General features: G+C 33.6%; 2 protein-coding genes across 2 annotated transcripts; both read right to left on the reverse strand.

Moving 5' to 3' along the window:
* Window positions 1-916: 916 nt before the first annotated feature.
* Window positions 917-18,065, reverse strand: NRPC2 (nuclear RNA polymerase C2). The gene is made up of 39 exons (XM_023685992.2): window positions 17,925-18,065; window positions 17,685-17,802; window positions 17,440-17,561; window positions 17,204-17,296; window positions 16,843-16,915; window positions 16,676-16,766; window positions 16,525-16,577; window positions 15,865-15,929; window positions 15,113-15,221; window positions 14,891-15,001; window positions 14,562-14,621; window positions 14,037-14,075; window positions 13,510-13,560; window positions 13,320-13,418; window positions 12,523-12,582; window positions 12,309-12,401; window positions 11,891-11,992; window positions 10,762-10,872; window positions 10,479-10,595; window positions 9,295-9,411; window positions 9,087-9,167; window positions 8,504-8,608; window positions 8,319-8,399; window positions 8,101-8,232; window positions 7,973-8,017; window positions 7,321-7,398; window positions 7,114-7,253; window positions 6,834-6,924; window positions 5,374-5,492; window positions 5,113-5,248; window positions 4,890-5,020; window positions 4,119-4,244; window positions 3,978-4,033; window positions 2,921-2,991; window positions 2,699-2,783; window positions 2,513-2,616; window positions 2,061-2,189; window positions 1,199-1,381; window positions 917-1,122 (listed from the first exon to the last, which is right to left on the reverse strand). The coding sequence occupies exons 1-38, from the start codon at window positions 17,954-17,956 to the stop codon at window positions 1,331-1,333; spliced, it is 3,477 nt and encodes a 1,158-aa protein (XP_023541760.1). The 5' UTR covers window positions 17,957-18,065; the 3' UTR covers window positions 917-1,122; window positions 1,199-1,330.
* An 864-nt stretch (window positions 18,066-18,929) lies between these two features.
* LOC111801819 (alpha-galactosidase 1) lies at window positions 18,930-22,800 on the reverse strand. The gene is made up of 15 exons (XM_023685993.2): window positions 22,522-22,800; window positions 21,960-22,018; window positions 21,818-21,874; window positions 21,698-21,732; window positions 21,519-21,622; window positions 21,078-21,153; window positions 20,920-20,978; window positions 20,743-20,808; window positions 20,559-20,642; window positions 20,407-20,471; window positions 20,236-20,318; window positions 20,054-20,144; window positions 19,484-19,533; window positions 19,244-19,384; window positions 18,930-19,164 (listed from the first exon to the last, which is right to left on the reverse strand). The coding sequence occupies exons 1-15, from the start codon at window positions 22,695-22,697 to the stop codon at window positions 19,072-19,074; spliced, it is 1,239 nt and encodes a 412-aa protein (XP_023541761.1). The 5' UTR covers window positions 22,698-22,800; the 3' UTR covers window positions 18,930-19,071.
* Between the last annotated feature and the right edge of the window lie 1,952 nt (window positions 22,801-24,752).

Genomic DNA, 24,752 nt, shown 5'->3' on the forward strand with positions numbered 1-24,752 from the left:
CAGCCCGAATGAGATATGCTTACATATTCATAGTATTTAAATACTTTTCATAATATGAATTTCCAATAACGTTGCTTACATGTTCATAAGATTTCATACATGCTCGTTATAGTAAACATAGTAAGATTTCATACATGCTCGTTATAGTAAACATAGTATCTCATACGGCATAAATGTAATCATAACAATATAGTAAGCATGAGCAAAATGAGGAACTACATGCATCACGAAAGGGTCACAAGTTACCAAATATTTATATTTCATTCATTCAATTTATCCAACCTACCTTGTAAAGCATTTCCATAACTAGTCCAACCTACCAAATATAAAAGGGTCACACGTCCACTAATCGTGTTGGCTCGAGTTGATGTTACTAACTTTCCATAACTAGTAATAGCCAATTTAGGCTCGAGTTGATGTTACCAACTTTCCATAACTAGTAATAGCCTAATCAGTTCGGACGGTGATTCAATTTTCAAACTCGAGGCTTGAGTCAAAGGTAGAGAGGGGTATTCATGACCCTAGATCCTGACCAACAAGACCGACTCAATTCAAACTAGATTTTTTTTTGTTTGGTCAACTATTTTTGGTTGGGTCCCGACAAGCTACAACGATATAAAAAGTTGAGTGGTAGATTTATGAAATTTTTGAATGCTTGATATTTGAAATTTATATGAGATTTTAATTATTAATATAACATGGTAAATAAGTATATTTTTTTAAATAATTAAAAAAAAAACCCAAAAGGTTGTGAATTCTACTCGAATTGCTCGGATCAATAACCTAACCAATCAAAAAAATTTGGTTGGTCCAAAAGATACTCCGACCTCACTCAACCCAACTGATGACACGTCAATGACGACACGTCACTTTTTGATGACACTTCAGCGGTGGACTTGTGACAATGGATGAATGATTTGAGGTTTAAGGATATATAATTTAGATTCTTAAATGAATGAAAATTCCGATAATTTAGTAATCCTGTAAAACAACACAGCATTCCCTAAATACTTGTCATTGCCCTTCCTCTGAACTACCTTATGTGCATGAGAAAAGCAAAAATCCCTTGGTCTCGATGTGTTCTGCGACACCGAGTCGGATTATCAATTATAGCACCAAGACCTGTAGTAACGAGACGTCGGGTTAGCTAGCGAACTAAAAGCTGTTGCAGCGGAGAGGAGAAACCAAAAGGCCTTACTTTGTCGTATGTGATGCAGCCTCGAGGCCTCGTTGACAGAAATGTGGATGACTGGCTTGCAAAAATACTTATCCAAAATTTTCGTCTATGTACAGTAGTCTCAACCCGTTCGAATCGTGGCTTTGATGTTGATCAGGCTTCGGCAAGTTTTAGGCGAGGAACAATATTCATAGATTGAAGTTCCTGCATATCGAAACAATTATCGTGAATTTGATAACATTCGTAATAGAAAAGATCCGGTTTTATAGAGAATAGAATAACTGTAATGTTACTACCCATGAACATTTATTTAAAAATCTTAATAACTAATTCAAGAACCTAAAATTTAAAGGTATATTATTCCTAATATATTTATTAATGAAGGAACATAGGCTCCAATAGCATGAAAAGGACCAATGAAGATCAGTCAGTGATCTATAGTAACAAGGTTTGAGCTGGATGGTGATGATGCTTCCTTGTTCGGTCAATGTGGCAATCCATAAAATGGAAAAATTCCTACTTTCTATGCTACTTTCACATTTAATATCAACAGAAAAGCAAACTAGGCTATAGTTTGGTTAGCGTGTCTACGTCCAACCAAATACTTGGACACTCCGATACTTGTTGGACACGTATCGGATACTCAACCGGGAGCAAAATACATCAAACTCCTTTTATTAAGCAAACAAATGCAAAAAATTTGTGAGCAAATTACATCGAATACATATAAAAACGTGTTTTTTGTTCAAAAATGACGTGTTATCGTGTTTGTGTCATGTTGTTCTATCTCATATCCGTGTCCAAGTTACTTAGAAACTATGACTTTGCGATGCAGACAATCGAATAGAGAAGAAAAATTAAAAAAAAAAAAAACCCGACCCACCTGGATTAAGAGCTTGCACGCATATGGAAGTTTCATAGTGGATATGTTATCTCCATTTTTACATGAAGAACAGATTCCCGCTTTTAGCTTGTGGTTGTAATATCCCAACAAACCACAAACTCTGCAGACCTGTGCCAATAAGTGGGGAGCATCGTCAACTATAAGGAAGTATGCACAATATGATCTTTTTTTTTTTTTTTTTTTTTTTTTTTTGCAAAGGATGTATACAGAAAATTATCATACAAGGGATCGATGTCAACTGTTCGTAGTAGCATGATCGTGTCTAATCGCTTTATTAATATCATTATATATATGTAAAAGTAAGAATTAAGGAAAATTTTAGAACTCTCATAATAAATAACCACTAGACCATTTTCATTTGTTGTAACAATAATTTAGAAGCATATGCAACTACAGGGGGCAATGCAGGAATAAAAGAAAAGAAAAAATACCTGAACTTCGAAAGGATCACTTGAGACCATTAAACGTTCAAAAATCAGCATACTAGCACCATACGCAATCAAACAATCGCGTTCCATTTCTCCAACTCGAAGTCCTGAGAAATAGACAGCTACTTGAATATGCAGTACTTCGTACACTGAGGAGAAGTTGCAAATAGTAACTAAAAGATTCCAAACCTCCATTCCTGGCTCTCCCTTCTGTTGGTTGTCTAGTTAACATGACACGTGGACCACTACCTCGAGCATGCATTTTGTCCAAGACCTATTTAACACAAAACATTAGACCCAAAAAAAAAAAAAAAAAAAACAAATATCTAATACAGTAAATAATGCAAACCAAAATTTTTTTTAAAAAAAAAGGTGGAAACTGGAATGAATAGGAGAGGAACAGAATCTTACCATGTGCTTTAACTTCTGGTAGTAAATTGGTCCCATAAATATATATGCTTGTAATGGGCAACCTGTGATACCTAGAGAATGAAACAACATATCAGCTTCTAACAGTCAGAGCAGCAAATCTTGGAGCCAGAGAATAAAGGTCTAGGAAAATGTTCTTTCCAAATTTCGATCGAGTGTATACACAAGAATAGGTACGTGCTACGCCTAAGGAAACTCATAAAAGCAAAACTGTGCAATTTCATTCGATCCTTAATGCGGGCTAAGACTCTAATGAAGGAAACCTAACAAGACTATGCCTCTAGCTATTGGCAGCACACCATAGAAGCAAGATGTCAAAGTAATCACAATCACCAAAAGGGCAGCAGGTTTCTCTGCATTAGAATAATACATGGCTAGATCTTTGGCTCTAAAGATCATGCGTTCCCTAGAAAATTATGCATGCATCCCATAAGTGTTTTTGTCCAAAGTTGTTTAAAATACAATTACTTACTGGTTTCCGTTGTGTGAAAAATTTACAATGAGGATCTGAATTGCCACTTTAGAACGTTCAATGACCAAAATACACATTTTAAAAGTATTAAGAATCCAAATAAGCAATAGCTAAAGATATAGGGACCAAAATGGACACTTCAAAAGTACAAGGACCAAATGTAAAGCTAGGAGTAAAATAGGATTTGAACCTTTAAATTTCCGTAATGTTCGACAAAGAATAGAGACTTTGTACCGATATATCCATCTTCTTCATTAGGAATCTATCTACTTTAGTTAAACAACCCTAAAAAGTTCAACTAGGGCTTAGATTTTATCTTATTGCTAAGGTATGTGTGAAAAAGGTTAAACTCAATCCATATCATTCAGCTGATCTGGATGATTAAAGGCACATAAGAGAACCATCACAACAAAGTTCTCTATGTTTCAACATAAACATTTCAACTTTTCAGGTCACAATGTCATAGGAACGGAAATATTAGAATGTTTAACAGGAGAAAATCAAATAAGAAATAGGACATTAAACTTCTCAACGTGAGAGTAATTAACCCTCAGGGAAGATAAAAACCTGAGTAAAGAATGTCTTTCCCATTGTAACTGAAGCCTCTCTTGATAAGAGTCTCGCTGAAAAGGAGAGGAAAATAATTCAATGATTCTTGAAAGACCATAGAAGACGGTGTTAGTTGATGTAAAGGAAGCACCTTAATACCTTATAGCATCAACTTTGTCTGCATGACCACTTGGCTCTCCAAATGCACTACCATAGTGAAACCTACCACATGAAACCCCTGCTTTTCCTCCTAGGAGTTCAATCATCTTCCCCACTGTCATTCGACTGCAGCAACCAATTAATAACCATTAACACTAGTAACTTTACATGCTTTAGTAAGTGGCATAAATCAAATCACAAACTTAAGATGATGATTTGTGCAATTTTAGAATTGTGGTTGGAAAAATGATAAGAGAAAAAGAGCATAAACCATGATATGGAAGGTAGAACCATCGTCCACTTCCTAAATTAATTATATTTTTATCAGCAAAAAAAATGAGTATAGTGCAAATCATGTTTGCGAAGGAAAAAATAAACAAGATCCTGCTAAAAGAACAAGCATACACGTGCTATAACATAATTCACGAGGAAGCAACTTCACATAATTTTTATGTTTGCATACCCTCGTTATACAAGAATTCTTTTCTATAAACTTAACTATCTAGTATTTAATACTTTTAATTTTTAATTATATAAAATAACCATACATTATTTTATCATGCAGAAAAATAATGAGAACTAGGTAGTTATGAATGCATAATAAAAATTTAAGAATTAGTCATAAAACAAATTTTAAAAAAACTGTGTAGAATTTATATGCATATGATAGACAGAATAACAACATATAATTTATATGCATACAACATTTCTAGCGACAGGAATTATGGAGATATGTAAATCGACACCCCTCAAGGAGACTTGAAAGTTTACCTTGGGAATCCATGAGGATTCATAATTAGATCTGGACAAATTCCACGTTCAGAAAATGGGAAATCTTCTTGTTGAACAATTGTGCCACATACACCTTTTTGTCCATGTCTGCTACTGAACTTATCACCAAGCTGAGAAAACAAGCATGCAAATTAATGTGAGAGAAAGGTTCCATGAATGAGAATATTGTTACTCAAGGTGACCCTAGATAAATATTACCCACCTCTGGTCTACGGGTCTGGCGAATCAAGAATTTGATACATAAACAGTCATTTTTATCTGTAGAAAGAGCCACTCTATCGATCACAGTAGGCTCTCCTTCAGAACCTTTAAATATTTGTTTACAAGGCCTATACGCACTGTAATAAAAATAGAGTAAGAACTAATGGCATCAATAAGACCAAAATGCACTAATAATAAAAATAAAGTAAGAACTAATGGCATCAATGAGACCCGTCAAAGATATCAAAGGACTGCAACCGACCTATCTGGTATTCCTGGTAAGGGCGTCCCTTTCGTTATCATGGGGGTTTGTTTGTTGACATAAACGTCGTTTGGTCTAATAATCTCTCCCGGAGCAGCAAGTCCATCATCATCTAATATCTATAGAAATAAAAGGAAAAGTAAATGTCCAAGTGTTACAATGTTATATATTCCAAACATGAAGAACATGATCTTCAAAATGGCCTAAAAGAGAATACGATGAAAATTCCAGAAGCTTTGTTAGAGTGGTAAGTCCGCTTTAGATCTCAGCTCCAGAAAAAATCTTAGTACTCAGATCAATTTGGTATAGAACTAGATAAAGAAACAAACGAATACATGATTTGCAAAATAACTATTGAAAACATGAAGATTACCAGAAAATCCTCCAGTTGAGAAAGATATCATTTGCAGACTAAGTATTGAAAACAAAAGATAATGAACGCTGGAAAGATACTTTATAGTTTGCTACACCCTTTGTCTCACACCAAGGCTTAATCACTCACCAAGCTTTCATCAAATGGATTTAGGAAACTCACGTTCAGGTTCACATGAATTCAATTTCACTTGTTTGTTGAAAGATTTACAATGCAAGGATATATCGAGTAAATTACCAGGGAAATAAATTTTCTGAAATTAAAATTTAAAAACCAGTCCTATTGGAAAGTAAAAGACATGCAAAAATTAGAAAAATTGCATCAATTTTCCAAATAGAGATGCAAGCTTGACCAATTTGACCAACTTAGTCACACCTTTCTGTAGGATACTCTGATAACAATTTTGTCATGTGCAATAGATTCTTGACCCATTATCCTTCCACTGATATGTTTTTGAAGATGTAACTATTATACTGGGACATACAAAGTATATCAAAAAATTAAGCAATTAAGTTCCATGCCTTCAATTCCTTGGCATTTAAATACACTCCAATTTGACGTAGTTACAATTAGTCTTTGTAACAACTGTGGTTAAGTTGTTATTTCAAAGGAAAAAAACTGTATTCAAGTTGTGACTAAACTTGTAACTTCCACGAACTAATGAGCAATGTCCAGATTGCAGCAAAGGAACATGCATAATTCATGAATAATGGGAAAAAAATGCTAATGTACAAGGAAAATTTTCAAGTCTGAATAATAGCATGTATGCTGAAGGAGTAGAGGCCAAATATTGAAAGATGGTTTGCATCCTATTGGTGGTGATGTCAATGAAGAAAGCCATAATATAACACACAGTTTCGCTCTTCCTTTATGGAAGTTAAGCTCGTTGACTAGGAGATATAGTACATACTTGAAAGAAAAGGCTTGGTTAGAAAAGAGAGAAATGTGAAGGTACTATAACCCATCATATAATTGAACAATGAATGACCAGAAATAGTTGAATGGAAAAAAATAACTATTGACAGAAGCATACACAATAATCCATATAATTCCAGTAAAAGAAGCTATTAATGTGTGTATTTTTTACCTGCATATTTCCCGAATAATCTTCGTTTCTATTCGGCCTGACTATCCTGTCAGCAGTGTTGTTTTCATACTTCTGATTGACAGAAGAATATCTGCACATTGTAGAATATATATGATTACAAAGAACATTCTTCCTGTTGAAACTCTAATTTTCAAGTTTCACACTTTAAGACCTATCTCAAGCCATCAAACCTATTCATGACAGGGCCCAAGACAAAATAGGAAAAAGCTATAACATGCAGCCAAAAGAATTTTAAGCTCCCCAAAGTTTATTTACGTACTTCTTAAAAACAATACAACGACCAAAACCACGATCAAGTGACGATTTATTCATGACGATTGCATCCTCTATATCATAGCCACTGTAACTCATGACAGCAACAGTTGCATTCTGCCCTGCTCCAAGCTTGTCATATCCAACCTAATAGCAAAGTACTTAGTTGTGCACCCATAATGTTTGAAGCTCAAAAAATATACATCATACCAACCAGCTCAATAGTCCTCGTTGTTAATAAGGGCCTCTGGGGATACACCAGCAAGTACAGTAACGTGTCCATTCTTTTTAACTGCAAGATACAACATGATTCTCAAAGCTGCTAAAGGGAACACATTGTTGAATGCGGTAGTCCTTAAAGTAACAAAAATACATCAATTCTAGAAAATGAAAAGTACTGCAGGAAGTCTTGAAAGAGATTTTCGTGCAAATTATTCTCAAGTTTCAGTTAACAATGCTAGGTTCGTAAAATATTGGCATCCAGCACCTGCTGACCTCACAACAGCTTAATATTTTTTCTCCAACAAGAATTTCAAATCTATTATAATCAAGCTAGACGAAATCTATCCATATTTCAATGATTTTTTACCTAGTTTTTAAGACAACAACCAGTTCCTAGGATTCTAATTAAGTAAGTCCGGAGCGGCTACCTTTCTTTCACAAGCCTAAAAAGCGAACCTGATCCCTTCCCCCCGCTTTCTAAAATGAATGTCAAATAATTACAGGAATCACGTTTGAACGAGACAAAAAAAAAAATCATCACTTTCACACAGGGATCTGGAAGTACAGAGAAAGTGCTACGTTATCACTTAGACAGAGAAAAGAGAGCTGCAAGCCTGAAATCAATAATTAAAATAGTTACTTGCCTGATTGTATGCGATGTTTCCCATGGCTTGCTTTCCCATAGCGCACTATGAATAAGAATACAGTTACTTAAAGACTGTTAAATAATTAATAAGTAGGGAGAGAATCATGGAGATCGTAGAAAACAAACTTGATAAGTGTTTCTAGGCGATTGGTTATGATGAGGATATGGAATTAACCCAGCTACAACGCCTAATATGGTAAAGGGCTCAATCTCAATATGAGTTGTTTCTGGTGTAGCTTCTCCTTCATACAAAGCAATCTGAAAAATGATGCACTTGGTTTGTTTTTGTTGATCGAACAACATATCATAATCAAAAACATTAGACAATTCAGTTGTAAACATACCAAAGCATTATTCTCCTCGTTCACATCAAGATACTCGATTAAACCTTCCCGTAAAAAATCATCAAATGTACGGACTCCATCCTGGAAAAAAGGAAAAAGTGACCAAAAAAATATTTTCATTAGTAACTCTGAAGGTTTGATGCAAAGTAGGAACACAAACGCCAGCAGTAGTTGAATGTACCTACCGATAACTCTTTCATATGGTATTCTTTAATCCTCGATACACCTTTGTCAGCAATGACAAGCGGACGACAAACTCGTCCTCCATCAGAAGCAATGTATACACAGTGCTGATACATTCACACACGCTTAGTGGTTCGCAAGTGTAATAAATATCAGGAAAAAAAAATGAAGATGGAAATCATGTCCCATTCAAGTATGAACATGGTCTCATGAAAGTATTGTCTCAATAACATGTAATTCATGAGGGAAGTCACATTTCCACTGCAAAAAAATGCAACCTTTCTACTTCTGGTGCAGAAATATTACCAAACATTTTCATATACAAGCTCATTTCAAAGCAATAAAATGCTACTTGATCGTAATACCCTTGCCCAGAGCTTTGGGCATCCGAAATGAAAAATGCTGCTTAAATTTCTTCAGCAATTGAATGTAACAATATATGTCCAAATTAAGACTTTAAGTAGAAGAACACTGCAGAGTGTTATCCATAAGTGCTAAATACTATACTGAAGCATTGTACATAAGAATAAACCTAGAGTGGCTGGCACATTGTTATAGGAGAACAAGAACAAAAAAGAGACTAACCTGCTTCTCATTCACAAAGACACTGACAAACTCGCCAATTTTTCCAGCTCTCCTCAGCATTCTCATACCAGTAGCAAAGTACTAAAAGGAAGAAGCCGACAAGTGTCAAACAAGAAGGAAAATTTTAATCAATGAACATGCTACATTTATCTGTCAATCAGAGAGAATGGAATGTAAACTATAAACTAGAGTTCAAGAATATCTTCACCTGAGGCCGCCGATGTTTGCCAAGGATACGTCCATTGAAAATAACAAGAAATGAATTTGGTGTATGTAGCTCTTCTGCAGAAAGAAGCTCCAAGTCTTCGACACCCAAACAGTAGCACTATTGATACAACAATGTACAATTCAAAATTCATATAAAAGATTGGTACGTTAAACAGCCATGAACTTCTCAAGAACAGCGAATAAATAAACACAAAGCCCCGAGGAAACACACGAGAAAGAGAAGAAAGCACTCAAGAAACTAGGCTATATCGATGCATCCCCAGTTGTTGAAGGGCTTATTGGATTATGATTGTTCAAGAAACATAGAAACACTATTAAATAGACGCAACATTGCATTTTTACTTATTTTAGAAAGAATAAGAAGGGGAACATGGGAGGGTAATATAAGGATTTCCTATGGAGAAGTTGAAGGCTGGAAAGCTATAAAAAAAGTGATGCAAGTGTGATCGAATGTTAGGTTTCAAGATTAGCAAGACAGTTACTAGTTCTTCATTCAGTTAGAAAGACTACTTATGTGCATAGCTTGATAGCTTGTAAATGAAGAAAAAGATGACTCTTGAAAATACGGGGATTGTGGATGTTATCCTCTCTTCTTTTGGCATTTAATTGAACACAACCCAGGAAGGATTATATCAGATTACTCCCCTTGCTTATGGGATCTTGCATGTATACTTCCCTCTTAAGGTAGTCCTATTTTGTATAGAAGAGACCAAACTTTCATTGAGAAAAAATGAAAAATACAAGGGCATCCAGAAAACAAAGCCTACAAAAGGAACCCACCTAAAGAAATGATTTCAATCAAGTAAAATAAAGACCAAGCGTATAATTACAAAAGTTCTTAGAAACCAACACTCAAAAGGAAACATGGAATCTGGCGGTGGACCAAACCTCACTATAAGTCTCTCAGTCCCTCTAAAGATCCTCTCACCACACATTGACTTCTTTATGGGTGCTAGGCTGAATATTTCTTCAGCATGAATCTTTGACCTTCATTTTGTTATATGAAACTTATGGTTTACCTTGTTCTTGAATCTTTTAAGGTGTGGATTAGAAATAAATAAATAAATAAAAGGAAGCCATGCGGCAGTTCACATAAGGAGAATATATGTTGTGAAAAAGAGAGGGCCCAAATGCGATTAAAGAAATTATAGTTGTGAGCAATACCAAATAAATTAATGGGCCTTCTTCCTGATCTGTCGTTACATGAGTCATCAGAGCCAAGTTTTTTACAAGTCCACAAGCCTCACCTTCTGGAGTATCGCATGGACAAAGCATACCCCACTACAGCAATAAATATCACAAATAAGTCAGAAATATTTTGTACAATAACGAAGAAATTATTGTGGACATTGTTCTTAATAATTAGACATTAAGAACAATATCCAAATAGCAGTAATAATTATTAAGATAACTCTTTGCATGATCGATGTTTACTGATTATCCTTACCTGACTAGGTTGTAGTGCTCTTGGTCCACTAACTTTCCTGGACTTCTCAAACTGTGGGGAGACTCTAGTCACATGACCCATAGTAGAAATAAAAGATAACCTAGCAAGAACCTATTGACAAGAGAACCGCATTAAGCCAGGTATGTTTAAAAAAAGGTTAAAAGTGACTAGATAAATCACAAGAAACGAATAAGCGAGCATTCTCATTAATGAAAATTAAAATTCTCAGTACAGAATAAATTATTGCTAAGGAGAATACAGTACAAATTCTATGACAAGAAGAGAAGGAAAACAATGAATACAGGAATGTGAAATAGGATAAAGTGCGTAGCACCAAAGACCAGGGAGTAGAATTGGAGGAGAGAGACAAGATAGAGAGGAAAGATACACAATGAGTTTGAAAGTTGGGAAGCCTATTTGCCGAGAAAGGTTATTGTATTTGAATTCTATACATTAGCTTATAGAGATAGGATATTTTGTCCTCTTCCAATTATCATAAATTTTCATTTATTCTCTTTAAATTTTCTAATGAAGAAGAATGTTTTAATAATTGACTGGAAAAAGAATATACAAGATCACACTTGAAGTCTAAGACCAAATTCCTTGCATGCAAAATAACTCTTAGAAGTGTTGGTTTCAAAAGATTGAATGTCTTATACAAAATAGATCATGTTCAGTTGTTGACTAGAGATTTCTAAACAATATGAATTGAAGTTTGAGATTTTGGCCGGGTGAAAATGCTTTTGTTATCCACTCTAGGCTGCCAGGAGAACTTCTCTCCTTTTCTTTTGTAATATTTCCTCTTCAATCAATGGAATATGTGCTTCTCTTACTAATGCCTTGGAGATATGGTTCATCTCGAATTAAAATTGTTTGTTTTTTTAACAGGAAAGAAACTTGAACAATCTAACTGAATATTAGGCATAAAAGTGTGGATGTATATAGAACAGCAATAATAAGCCCTTACTCAACTGATGTTACCTTTATCCAATGATAGACCAAGAAATAACAATTTTGGTCAGGGAAAAAGCTCAGAAATCTTCCTCGCCAAGTTTTCAAGTTTTGTGTTATACAAGATAGCATACGCCAACTGAATTGAATGATAATAGACAAAGAGGAGAACAATGACCTGACTCATCCCCTTCCGGTGCATCCTGAACCTTTTAACATCCCAATTACCAGTTGAAAGGGTCCTTTCTAGCCCAAAAGAAATAATGTTTGAATTCAGATGCTGCAAAAGACAGATATTTATTTAATGACATCTCTAGAGTAAAAGGAAAAAAATGTGTTTTTCAATAAATTGTTGTACTCTTCCAGTTGACACTAAAAATTGTTACCACCCAAGCTTGCCATTATAGATGGGGGAATCTGCTACCTTTCCTTCTATAATTTAAAAGGAGTTAATATAAGATGCCAAGAGGGTACACCTCACCCCTTTATTCTTCCACCAGCTCAAAATCTATATAGCTTGTTAAATATAATTATGACCCAACAATCCTCAAAAATTCTGCGGCAGATCACTTAGCAATTTGAAAATAGATTCTAACCTGAGAGAAGTCAAACCGACTTGACCTACTGTGCTTTCCAAGAAGCTTATCAACTGTCTTCTTCACTTCACTAACCATTGTCTTGAATAAATCCTACAAAGAAAAATTACAAGTAAACACTTCAGTTTTTTTTTTTTTTTTTAATCTTTAAAGAACACAATTAAATAACAAACAGCAAATGAGAAGTCCACAGGTAGAAGTAAATAGCATATACCTCAAAAAGTAAAGAGATCAACTGACCAGATAGCTCCAAACGTTTGTTGCCCACATAATCCTATACTTCAACAAGAAACTACCCTTTAAAATTATATCATGTGTTGAACACTTGTTAAGCACATTAAATACATCAAACACTAATTGAGAAAATTGAATAGAACTAACAATTGTCACGTATCAAACACTTATTATCACAATAAACACTTGCTAGACACTCGTGAACATTTAACAAATAATTATTGGACACAAGAACAAATCAAGGTTGCAAAGATGCTTCTGCTTATATAGAATATCGTTACTTGGCAGTAAAAGAGCTTTAGGCATAAGAGTATTAGCTGAATTAACTTTATTTCCCCTGTAAAAGAGATGATTGTCTTATGCTAGAGGAAGTTTAGTCATTGCTAGTTTTTATGCATCACTTTGGATGTTTGTTTCAAAAGACTAATAATTGTAGAATGTTTGCCTCTAGCTGTTGTGCTATCTCAAGCAATTTCTATCATTATTCCTTTGCAAAAGCTTTTGACAATTTAAAAGCTTTTTTATAATTCCCTTGCCTTGTGGGGACCTCTTGTCTCCTTCTTTTGTACCCTCCCTCTTTGATAATGGAAAAAATTACACATACTAAGTTCTCTGATAAAAAAGAATTCTACAATATTACAGGAAATAAGATAATTTTTTCAGATAATAACTTATGAAAACAATATTAGTTTAGTCAGCTGCAAGTTGAATTTAATTATAATCTGCAAATCAGGAGACTGATAATAAAACATTCAGGTTGGGAAGTTGCAACTTAACCTTGTCATCCATAGCATCCTTATTTAAAATTGCATCCATCATCCGTCTCATCATGACTCCAACATATATGCATTTTGGAAGAAAGTTATTTTTATGGACCTAATCAGAGAACACAATTGAAGAACATGAGCGGTTAAAGCAAACAAATATAAGAATCAAAACAAATTAATATGAGAGAAACTCCACTCACTGGGACATTGGCAAGAAAAACATCACGAAGTATCCCTAGAGCCCGTCCTTCCTGATAAATGAATCAAAAGAGTGTCACAGTTACTATTTTTCCTTCAAAAGAAGCAGATTTATGTAGCAAGCATAGGGTTAGTATCTAAAAACACAAAAAAATTATATGAATTGCATAATCTGTTCAAAAACTATGCTTCTTTTAAACACTTTGTACATCCTCCTATGGATCAACACCTCTGGTTCCCTATTATGAAAAGTTTGGTTAAGAGTGTACCAAAACAAAAAAAATTCAACTTCCTTGTTGGAGTTTGAATCTTTGAAATTCTATTATGCCTTCCGCCTCTAGGCGTACAGGTTCCATCCTGGATAATTGGAGAACCCTCAACTAACCCATCAAGTTTTTAAATCATTTCATTTATCAATAAAGTCATTTTTATACCCAAAAAGGAAAGACAGCAGCTAAAAATGTATCCCAAATTACTATAACTTGCACTTCATACTCAAAAACTTAAAATGAATGAGAAAGAAGAAAACCTTTTCTGGAGGAGCACTAAAAAATTGAAACCTCTTCACCTGTCAGAAAACAAACAAAATTCAAAAAATACAATATAGCATGTCAACAAAATCAATGCACAAACATGCCCGAGTATAAAGGAAAATAAGATGTATAAATATCAGATATGAATAGTTCTAGAGCAACGGGAAAACAGAGCACCCACATAGAGATTGACCTAGGGCATATAAAAAAAAATTTGAGTTTATAAACAAGGCATCACTTAATCTAATTATGGTTAATATCAAACTAGAGAAAATAACACTTGGAACGCTCAAGTGTAACAAATGAAAGAAACCCCTATGAAAGATATAATTCCTACAATGCTAATATTGAGATGATGGTTTATAACTTAACAAAGGTAGTGTTGAAGTTCGTTTATTTATACAAATTAATTCCCTAAGACGGCAACGTTCCCTTAAACTTGAGTTATCAATATCAATAAATTAACTAAACAAATAAAACCACATTAAATATCAATAATCAGTGGTATGAATTATACAAACCTTTGTCTCAAGATACTCTAATGCTTGTTCTTGTGTATATATTTTTTCCTTCGCACATTCCTACAATAATAGTGCAATTGTCAAAGAGAAAAAAAAAACTATAAAACTGACAGAGGATCAAACAAAGAATAAATGGAAAAATGCATAAAACGGATTCAAAACTAGTTGATATTTATTGCATATCATTCACTAAGATGCTAGCATGCTTCATGGAGGGCAATCAGAGAAATTTCTTTTGATAAGGCAACCTTAATTCATTGGGAAAAAACCAAAACAAAATAGGATAAAATGGGCGTCTAAAGAAAGAGAATTTTGGCATGGCTAGCGACCTCAATCGATGGAAGAAGTAGGGCCCCGTATCGAGGATCTCTTCCAACCATTTGCACAACTTCTTGAATACTCTCCATTCCCATAGCCTTCAAGACCACCACAATGGGAATCTAGTAAAACCACAAACCGAAAGGATCAAATAATTAATTGAAAAATTAGGCTTGAATAAGAACATTCAAATGAGAGATGTGAATCACTGAAAATACAGAAATTATTCAGACCTTTGGTGTGGTAAATATATTGAGCTGGAGATAGATCTTCTCATTTTCCATTTTAATAACTGTTTTACTTTTTGTTGCCTCTGTGCTGCTTGTAACAGATGCATTTATACTGGGAAGCAATAAGGACAACTCAGGTTCAAGTTACACAAGTATGAACTTTTAACCAATATATAAGAGAGAAAAACAAGTATTTCAAAAAAGAAATCAAAGAATAAACGGCAGTAATAGCATAATTAGTAATGGTTTTGTGATTTTTATTTGAATGGTTATTGCTTTGGTTTGCAGTTAATTATTTACCTAGATAATAGGTATTAGGTAAACCTATTAATCCACTATAAATAGAAGGCTAATCTCTTGTGATAGCTTGCTTTTTGAATCATAATAAAAGTTCTTTTGAGAATGCTTGGAGATTTTATCCTTTGATGCTTGGTTGCCTCACCTTGCACCCTTCGATAGTGCTTTAATTGACCAAGTTACTCACATCACGAAGAGATCCATTATAAAAACAACTATGTACCAACCAAAAAAAGCATCCAAAACCATATGGATCCACGATCCAGTACAAGCTCAAACAATGCCCATTAGAATCAATTTCCAATTCTATGTAAGCACAATAAACTAGGAACCTAGAAGACATAATTATATAGAAGAGAAATAGTAACCCTTGTCTAACTTACACAGAGAACAATGATCATGCAAATGAGAAAAAAAAATTAGAACATCGAAACAAGATGCTTAAAAAGTCTACTCACTTCCCCTTTTTGTCAGTATCAATGATAATCCTGTTCTTTGAAAGTTGTTCTTGAATCAAAACCACCTGGCATGGATGGGAGAATTTTACAGTGTTAGCTGTGTGCAATTTTAAGAAATAGATAAAACAGAACGGGAATGATAAGTATTACTTAATGAAGTGAAAAATGATAAAATCAAAGGAAATTGGCTACACAATGAACAAATGACAATTTTCTATGCTTTCAAGTTATTTTGGAGATCATTTTTGTAACAATTCTTCATTTTAATACATTTTATGTCATCTATTTTTAGAAAGGTTAAATTATAAGTTTAGTTCCTAAACCCTCAAGCTAAGTTCATATCTATTTGATCCTTAAATTTTAAAAAGTATATAATAAGTCTATATTTTCAAATTTGTGTCATTTGGTCCTAAAACTTTAAAGGTGTCAAATAGGTCCATAAACTTGTACGTTCAGTGACTAAACTCGTAATTGAACCTTCTAGAAGCTACCTATAAATATTAGAAACCAAACATCAAATATCAGACCGAGAGTGCTATCTAACTTTTGACCAATCTAACAATAGTTTGACCGGTACATGATAATGTTTGACACTGTACATGAAAATCGAACATCTAGTTACTACTTTTTTAACAGTACAAAAATAGTTAAAAGCATTACCTTCTCAGTGCCCTTGATTACAAAATAGCCGCCAGGATCAAGTGGACACTCACCTAAAAACACAGACACCATTCATGACTATCAATCCCATAACAAAACTGAGAAAAGAAGCAACATATAATAGTTTAATTCTAATTTTTTTGCCACAAACCAAGTCTTGCAAGTTCAGCCTCGTCTTTTCCATATAAAACACAGCAACGGCTTCGTAACATTATAGGCATCCTCCCAATGACCACGTCTTTCTGCAATATTCAACTTACGTATCAGTATAAATACTCTAAACCAGGTATGAACGTAACCTTGTACTAATGTTTATACCTTCTCCCTTGGGGCTTTTTGTGCATGATGTTCTTCGATGTATTCTATATCAACAAGTATCGGAGCGGCATATCTAATGCACAAATATATTTTTTTTAAAATAATCAGCAATTATATCACAATGATTTAAATTCCTTCTATGTTCTAGCATTGAATCAATATGGTAAAAATATATTCAAAAGATTAACTGAAGAAGAATACAATGCCAACTTGGTTCAACTAGCACAGTGAAAAATATAGATGCAATTGAGATTTTGAAACAATAGAACAGTTGGGGAACATCGCCATCACTCATAAGTTTTTTTGTAAATCAATGCAGAGGCAAAACTAAATGGTAATAACATTCACGAAGGAACCATACGTAAGGTCAGATAAGCGGCACATATGAGGACTAATAGATTCACTGACAGCATTCATGGTCACAGAAGGCTCGCCAACTCTTACATCTAGAAACCTGCAAAAAAAAAAAAAAAAATGGGAAGAATTTCACAATAGCTAAAAATAAACAGAGGAGTAAATAGAGATGATTATAACCTAATGATAAATCACTCGAAAGACAGTTATATATACTGAGGTACATGAATGAAAAACGTTTACCTAAGATAAATACTCGGATCGGTGCTGGATTCAATTCGATCATTGGCCTTGACTATCTTTTTAATTTCTGTATTCACGAAGTAGTTAAAGGAATCCAAATGTTGCCGAACCAGACCTCTTACCTGAAACCAGATGATTATTAAACTACATACATTAATAATCATAGGCTGAAATTTAAACAAAAGCAGCGTAATAGAGATACTTTCGTGGTTAAACATATAATCAAGCAGTGTGATGATTTCTACCTTCAAAAATTCAGGAAGAAGTTGAAACTTGTCGACGGCTGACTTGATAGGAAGGCCAAGGAATTGCTTGTCAATGTCCGAACCGATTGCATTAGGATCGTCGACTTGCTTCCCGTTCCTACAGATTTTGCATGTAGAAAGTAACTGATCAGTAATGGCGGAAAACTGCAATTCATCATCGATGCAGTCAAATGAAAACGAAGAAACAAAGATTTACTGAGAGAATGCGGTTGGATTTACTTTGAATCGTCGTCCGACGGCTTCACGACCATGGCTTCTGAGCTTCAGAGACTCCTTCGAAGAACCGACTCCGTGCGAGCTAAAACCTTCCTAAACCTTTTACAGACCGATATTATGGATTTCGGCTCCCCTTCGTTGCAGTTTTAATTGGGCTATTTATGCCTCTTTTTTTTTTTTTTTTTTTTAGTTTAAAATATATTTTTAAAAAATATATATATATTATTTTGATATTTTATTTTGAATTTCTTTCAAATATTAAAATTTATATATATTCTAATAGTTTATTATTAATTTTAAAAAAATTGTTATTATTGATTAGTTTTCTCTATAAATTTTGAAATATGTTTGCGCTATTTAAAAAAATAATAATAATAATGTTGTTTTTTTTAACTAATTTTAATTTTAAAATTTATTGAAAATATAAAATTTAAATTTAAATATTTAAAAGTACACATAATATTTTTGATAATATTTATAAAATATTAATTTTGAAGCTTGACATCACAAAGATAAACAACAAGATACGTGATCCAAAAGGCAAATCAAAACCCGAGAAAATTATTCGTATCGACATTAATTATTTATGTCAATATCCATTCTCTATAGGTCTCATTCATATCGCATATTCAAGCATTGTGTTACTATTCTATTTTAGGTACAGATGACCGACGGTACTTGCATTTATTTTGGCCATTATTCTTTTTTTTTTTTCTTTGATTTATTTTAATTTGCTCGGAATATTTATCTTGTTTTATTTGAAGACTCTTATGCAAATGTGTAAGTTTATAAGATCATTTTATAAAATTACGTCATGCATTTAGTTACAACTTTGTTTCAGTAGAGTCGTTACATAACGACACCTCGTAGATCATCTACGAATGTTTAATATAAATTTAATGACACCTCGTAGTAACGACACCTCATAGCTCATCTACAAACGTTTAATATAAATTTAGAAAATTAATGAATCTTTTTTCAAGATAGTACTAACCATAAAAATATATGAAATGTTGGGAACCTTTTATTTCTTTTTCCTCAAACTAACAGCCCAGCTTTAAAAACAAAGCATTGAACAAAGATGTTCATAAGAATGTTCCATAAATCAGCTTAAAACCTTATTTCTGCCGAGCCAACAATGTCTTTAACCTCAAGAAATTGGGTTCAAAATGTAGAGTTTGCAGGCATGAGAATCCACAGTGGCTGTCAAATTCGCTACAAAGATGGTCTTCAAAGTAGTGTGCTGCAAAATTTCATACACAATCAGAGATTTTTGTGGATACATGAATGATGTTGTTTGGGGGTGGGTGCTAGAAACTTACCTCCCAAAGATCTCTTGCTCGAACGTTGCTGTTTGGAGGGATTCCGATGTCGTCCCATTGGGCGGTGATCGAACTGCGCCATGGGCCACGGTTCAGCAACACGAGTGCTACTCGGTAGTCGGAGAGAGGTCCTGCCCAGACCTGGAATGACAGTTAACAAATGGATGTTTAGGTCTTCTTTGTTGTGCAACAAAATGGATGATGATATGGTAATAGTAAGAGTGTGTGTTGGAATTTTACCTCTAGGTCGCCTTCGCTTCTGACCTTCTTGGCCTGGATACCGAGGGGATCTGTTTCAGGAATTATCGAGCGAAGTTGATGAGATTGAGAAGCGAGCAATACCATGAATGACCCGAGAAAGTGTAATGATCATTTATATGTATTTTGAAAATATTTGCTAAAACCACAGCACCTAAATGGACGAGGAAAGCACCTAAATGGACGAGGAAAGTTTGATGGTGATCATATGGATTAGAGTGTTGAAAGGAAGAAGATGAGAAGAGGATTCAGAAGCCATGGAGAAAAAAGGATCGGGGTTGCTAAACCGAAGGGGTTCTAGTACCATGAGAATATTTTATAAAACCACCATTTGGTGGTGAAAGTTCTCTATTTATAATCATTTAATTGGTGGTGAAAGTTCTCTATTTATAATCATTTAAAGAAGCAAATAAATTACAAAGAAAATGGAGAGAACAATAAGCGGATACACGATAATCGATATTTACCTATAGTAAACAGTCAAATATGATACCTACGAGAAACCGTGATGGAAGACTAAATATCCTCAATCATACGAGATATATTTTATACCTTGGTTAACTGCAATGACTTCCGTGTTTGTAATGATCTCCTTTGTTTCTTTTGTTAGATTCCTCAAATCACAACCAAGAAGAAGGGGAGCCTGCAACACCACCACCCCACAAGGACTATATTAACAACCAGGTTTTTTTCAATCTTCAAGAACATTAAAGTTTTTGCTGGCTGCCCAATACCTTGGAAATGGCCCAAAGACTAAAGTGGACAATGTACTCATCTTTAGTCATCCCTCCATTTCCCACCTCAAGCATATCAGGATCTGATAACAGTTAGAAAGAATGATTAATCAAAATATTCCAAAGATATTCTACTAGAAACGATTTGGTCTGATATGTCGAATACACTACCGTTCCAGCCACCAGGCCGTGCGAAATCGGCATATGGTTCATTAAGGTCTGCTCTAGAAATCATACTGCAAATGCAATCTCCAATGCTTTAATCCTTGAGTTTCAGATGCTAAAGTATAAGAAACTAAGCAAAATCTTCTTTGAATCGATACCTTTCCCACGAATCGTTAATGTCGTTGGTAGTTCTCCAGCTGTTTCCTAACTTATCACCCCACAAAGCAGGGTGCAGGTCTCCCCTGCAGATCAAAGCAAGAGAGGAATTGTCATAAATGATAATAGAAAAGAAATAGTTTCATATGAACATACTGAGTTGGGAATAAGTAGGATTAGCTATACCATTCACAAAGAGAGAAGAAGATGGGTCGCCCGGCCTTCATCAGCGCTCGAGTCATGACCGGATATCTGAAAAAGAAAAGATATTCAACAGGCTGATTCACCCTTCAAACTCCCACAAATGGCCAAACTGAAAAAAGAAGTGAACTGATTGATTTATGATTGTAACAATTGCATTACCTAACGGTTGGCTTAATGTTACCATTGTTGCAATTATCATACTTCAAATAGTCAATCCCCTGCCAAATAAAGCAATGTTCATCAACGAACTTCAAGAAGTGAACATAGTATGCTATGATTTGAAAAACTTGGTAGGGAGTATTCCCTGTTGTTCATACCCATGAAGCAAAGGTTTTAGCGTCTTGTTCCTCATGACCAAGAGAGCCGGGCATGGTTTTACTGCAAGTAAAATACCTGCACATATGCATGATAATTTAATGCGTGAATATGGAAGATCGACTTTACATAAAGAGAATATGCAAAGAAATTTGAAAACGCTAAAAATGAAAATCTATACTAAAATTGTCCTCTTTTTCCCTATAACATTTAAAAAATTTCAATTATCTTTCATGTGCATTAATGTCTCTAAGATACCGTAGAGTTGGAATTATCCCATATATTAATTCAATAAGCTAAATATGTAAAACCTATCTACTTTGCATAGTCTTGCCCCTAATAAACAGTGAAGTTGAAAAAATATGTACATAAACATAGAAGATAAATTAAGACTTGAAATGGAAAAATAAAATATAGATTATGCAGTTGAAAATTATCGTTACCCAGCATCTGAATAGATTCCAAGCTTAAGACCCTTGGCGTGAACATAATCTGCAAGAGCCTTCATGCCAGACGGAAACGTCGATTTCTTCGGCACCAGATTACCCTGAAATCATGTTAAAGAGAAGTCAGAACTCTCAGAGACATAAAATCAAACAGTTCTCATGCAATCTCAAATTACCTTATCGTCACGAGCTATCTCAGCCCAGCAATCATCTAAGAAAAGCCAAATATCATTTAGTTTACCTTTAGAATCTTGAACTAGAACTATAAGAGAAAGAGAGAAGAGATCGGCCCATACCGATATTGACATATTCATATCCAAGCTTCGAAAGCCCAGTGGAGACCAAAGCATCAGCTGTTGAACCAGGGCTTTTTGTTATTAATCATTATTTAGTGTTTTGAGAGCTGAAGTAAGAGAGATGTTGGATGATGAAATTTACCGGTATCTTTAATCATGTTTTCATTGATATTGCATGCAAAATGATTCCAGCTATTCCATCTGTCCAACAACAAGGAATTTTCAAATTAAAATAAGAACAGTTTCATCAACAATGTTCTTTATTCCATTTCCTCCAATCGGATATTACAAATGATCTTAATTAATCCAAAAAGAAAGACAGAGAGAGAGAGACCAAATTCATCTCGCTAACAGAACGAAAAGGACAAATACAGAAAAGAATAAGATAATTAGAGAAGTATGTGCCAAATACGTCAAACCTTTCTCCTAGTCTTCCGAATATAACAAAATAGCAAAATTAAGAAAATCTCCTAGAACACTGTTTACCTAAAATTTCCACGGGATAATAATCAAAAGTTTGAAACAGAGAGACGAAAAGTCGAAAATCTAATCGGTTCCAAAAGAACAACAAATTAACATTAAAAAAAAATATATACATACAAATTCAGTCAAGTAACCAGCGTCATCTGAATAAAAAACAGAGAATATACATCAACAAACAAAAACAAAAAACCGATCAGATTGCGGAAGATCAAAGCACTCACCCCATCGGAGGAGTAACTCCAAGGCCATTTGCAAGCAGATTCCGCCTCAGCAACTCACCAGCAGCGGAGATCTCAGCCAATCTGGAAGTAGCCAAAACACTCACCACCATTACAGAAGAAAACACTAAAACAAACACCGCCATTGCCGCTCCTCCGCAGTAACTCCGGAGCTCCATTTCTACACTTGAAAGATCTCTCACTCACCGAGAATATCGTCTTCGTCAGTATGCGCAGCGTAGAAATTGAAGCTCTGGTTCTAATGATCGTGGATAAGCCACTTAGTGGGAGTGTCAGTATTTATAGTGACTTCTGTAGTGCAATGGAATGGACCGACTGATTTTAGTTTATATAATTCCGAAATTGCCCTTCCCGTGTGGATCGAATCGCAGAGTCAGATCGTTCTGCTTTAGTGGCATTGCAAATCATTATCACTTTGAATGCGACTCTTCCCTCTTTAATTTATCATTAAAAAATAAAAATAAAAATAAAAATTTCTTTTTTATTATATATATATATATATATATATATATATATATATATATATATATTTAATGGAAATTATTAATAATTTTTTTAAAAAAATACGACTTTTAAATTTTTTTTAAAAATACGTTTAAATTTTTTAAAATATTTAAAAAATAACTTTTTTAAAAAACACCCTTAATTTCTTATCTAATTTAATTTTAATTATTTGGTTAAAATATTCATAATGAAAACACGTGGCTTTATAATTTTAGGATTTGTTAATATCTTCCAATTAAATTTGGACACGTGTCATTTTATAATTGGCTCAGATCGTGTCAATTTGTGAGTAATCAAATTCTTATTTTTAATCATTATGTTGATTAATTTAATTCCTAAGTTAAAAATTTTAAATTATGTGTGGTTTTATTTGACCTCTGTTTTGTTTTTAATATTTAATTTAATTAATTGAGCTAAGATTTTGAATTTTCTTTTAATTAAACAATGTAGGTAGAAAATTATTAAAATTATTAAGGTATAGTTTCCACACTCTCTCGGAAGGTCCACGTTCGCAGGCCCCAGGGCTAACCCAAACAACTCGACTCGTTGATAGTGTCTCGTGGTGCAACAAGGTCCGAGTGCCAAGTGGCTCTCGCCCTTCTCTAGCGCACCCTTTTAGGGGGCTTATGCTCGATCCATCGTCGAGTACGGTTCTTTAAACTATAAATGAAAGGATTAATAAATTATTAGAGATACTGAAATAAAATAGATAATAATGAGTTTTTCATTTTATTTCTTTATTTTTCTCTACTTATTTAGAAAAATTATGTGGTAATTTTTTTATGATAAGATCTCATATAGATTTCGTTCATATTTAAAAGGGAAAAATCAAGTGAAAATAATTAAATTACTAACAAAATGTCTACCATTATTAATTTACGGTTCAATAATTTAAATAATAAATACCGTTAAAAATTTAGAAGTTAAACTTGTAACAAATCCGACTTAACCTAATCTATAAAATTTGAACTTATTTAAAAAAATTAATTAAGCCATCAAAATTATTTTAACCCTCTTATTGTCCGACTTTTGATTTAAAGTATAACATCTTAACTCGTTGAGTTATGTTCAAATTGACTTCTAAAATTTATATTGAACGACTATAAAATTATCGTTTTTTTTTTTACTTTTTTACCCTAAAAATTTACATTTTTTTTTTAAAATACCGTTAAAAATTTAGAAGTCAAACTTGTAACAAACTGGACTCAACCTAATCTATAAAATTTCAACTTATTTAAAAAAATTAATTAAGCCATCAAAATTATTTTAACCTTCTTACCGTTGACTTTTTAAAGTGGAAGTTTGAAGGCTGTTTGGTTGCAATCAAAATCTTATCCACAAACTTGTTTTTCTCCTTCTCTTTTTGTTTGGGAGTGTTTGTTTTGTGGAATAGTGGGGACTGATTTCTAATCTAAAATAACATAATAAATTAATAAAAATATTTTCTCTATTTTTTATTTTATTTCAAAAATACTTTTTCAATTTTTAAATATTCCAATAATACCCTCCAACTTTCGAAAAATTCCATAAATACTCTTACTCTTCCAATCTTAGAAACGTTTAATATTTTGTTTCAAAAATATCTTTAAACTTTCGAAATAGTCATTATTACCCTTTAACTTTTTTGAAAATTTCAAAAATACTTTTGAATTTTTAAATATTCCAATAATACCTTTAATTTTTTTTTTAAAAAAAGTCATAAATACCCT

The sequence above is a fragment of the Cucurbita pepo genome, chromosome 9, assembly GCF_057944985.1.
Source record: "Cucurbita pepo subsp. pepo isolate OVF chromosome 9, ASM5794498v1, whole genome shotgun sequence".
Lineage (NCBI taxonomy): Eukaryota > Viridiplantae > Streptophyta > Magnoliopsida > Cucurbitales > Cucurbitaceae > Cucurbita > Cucurbita pepo.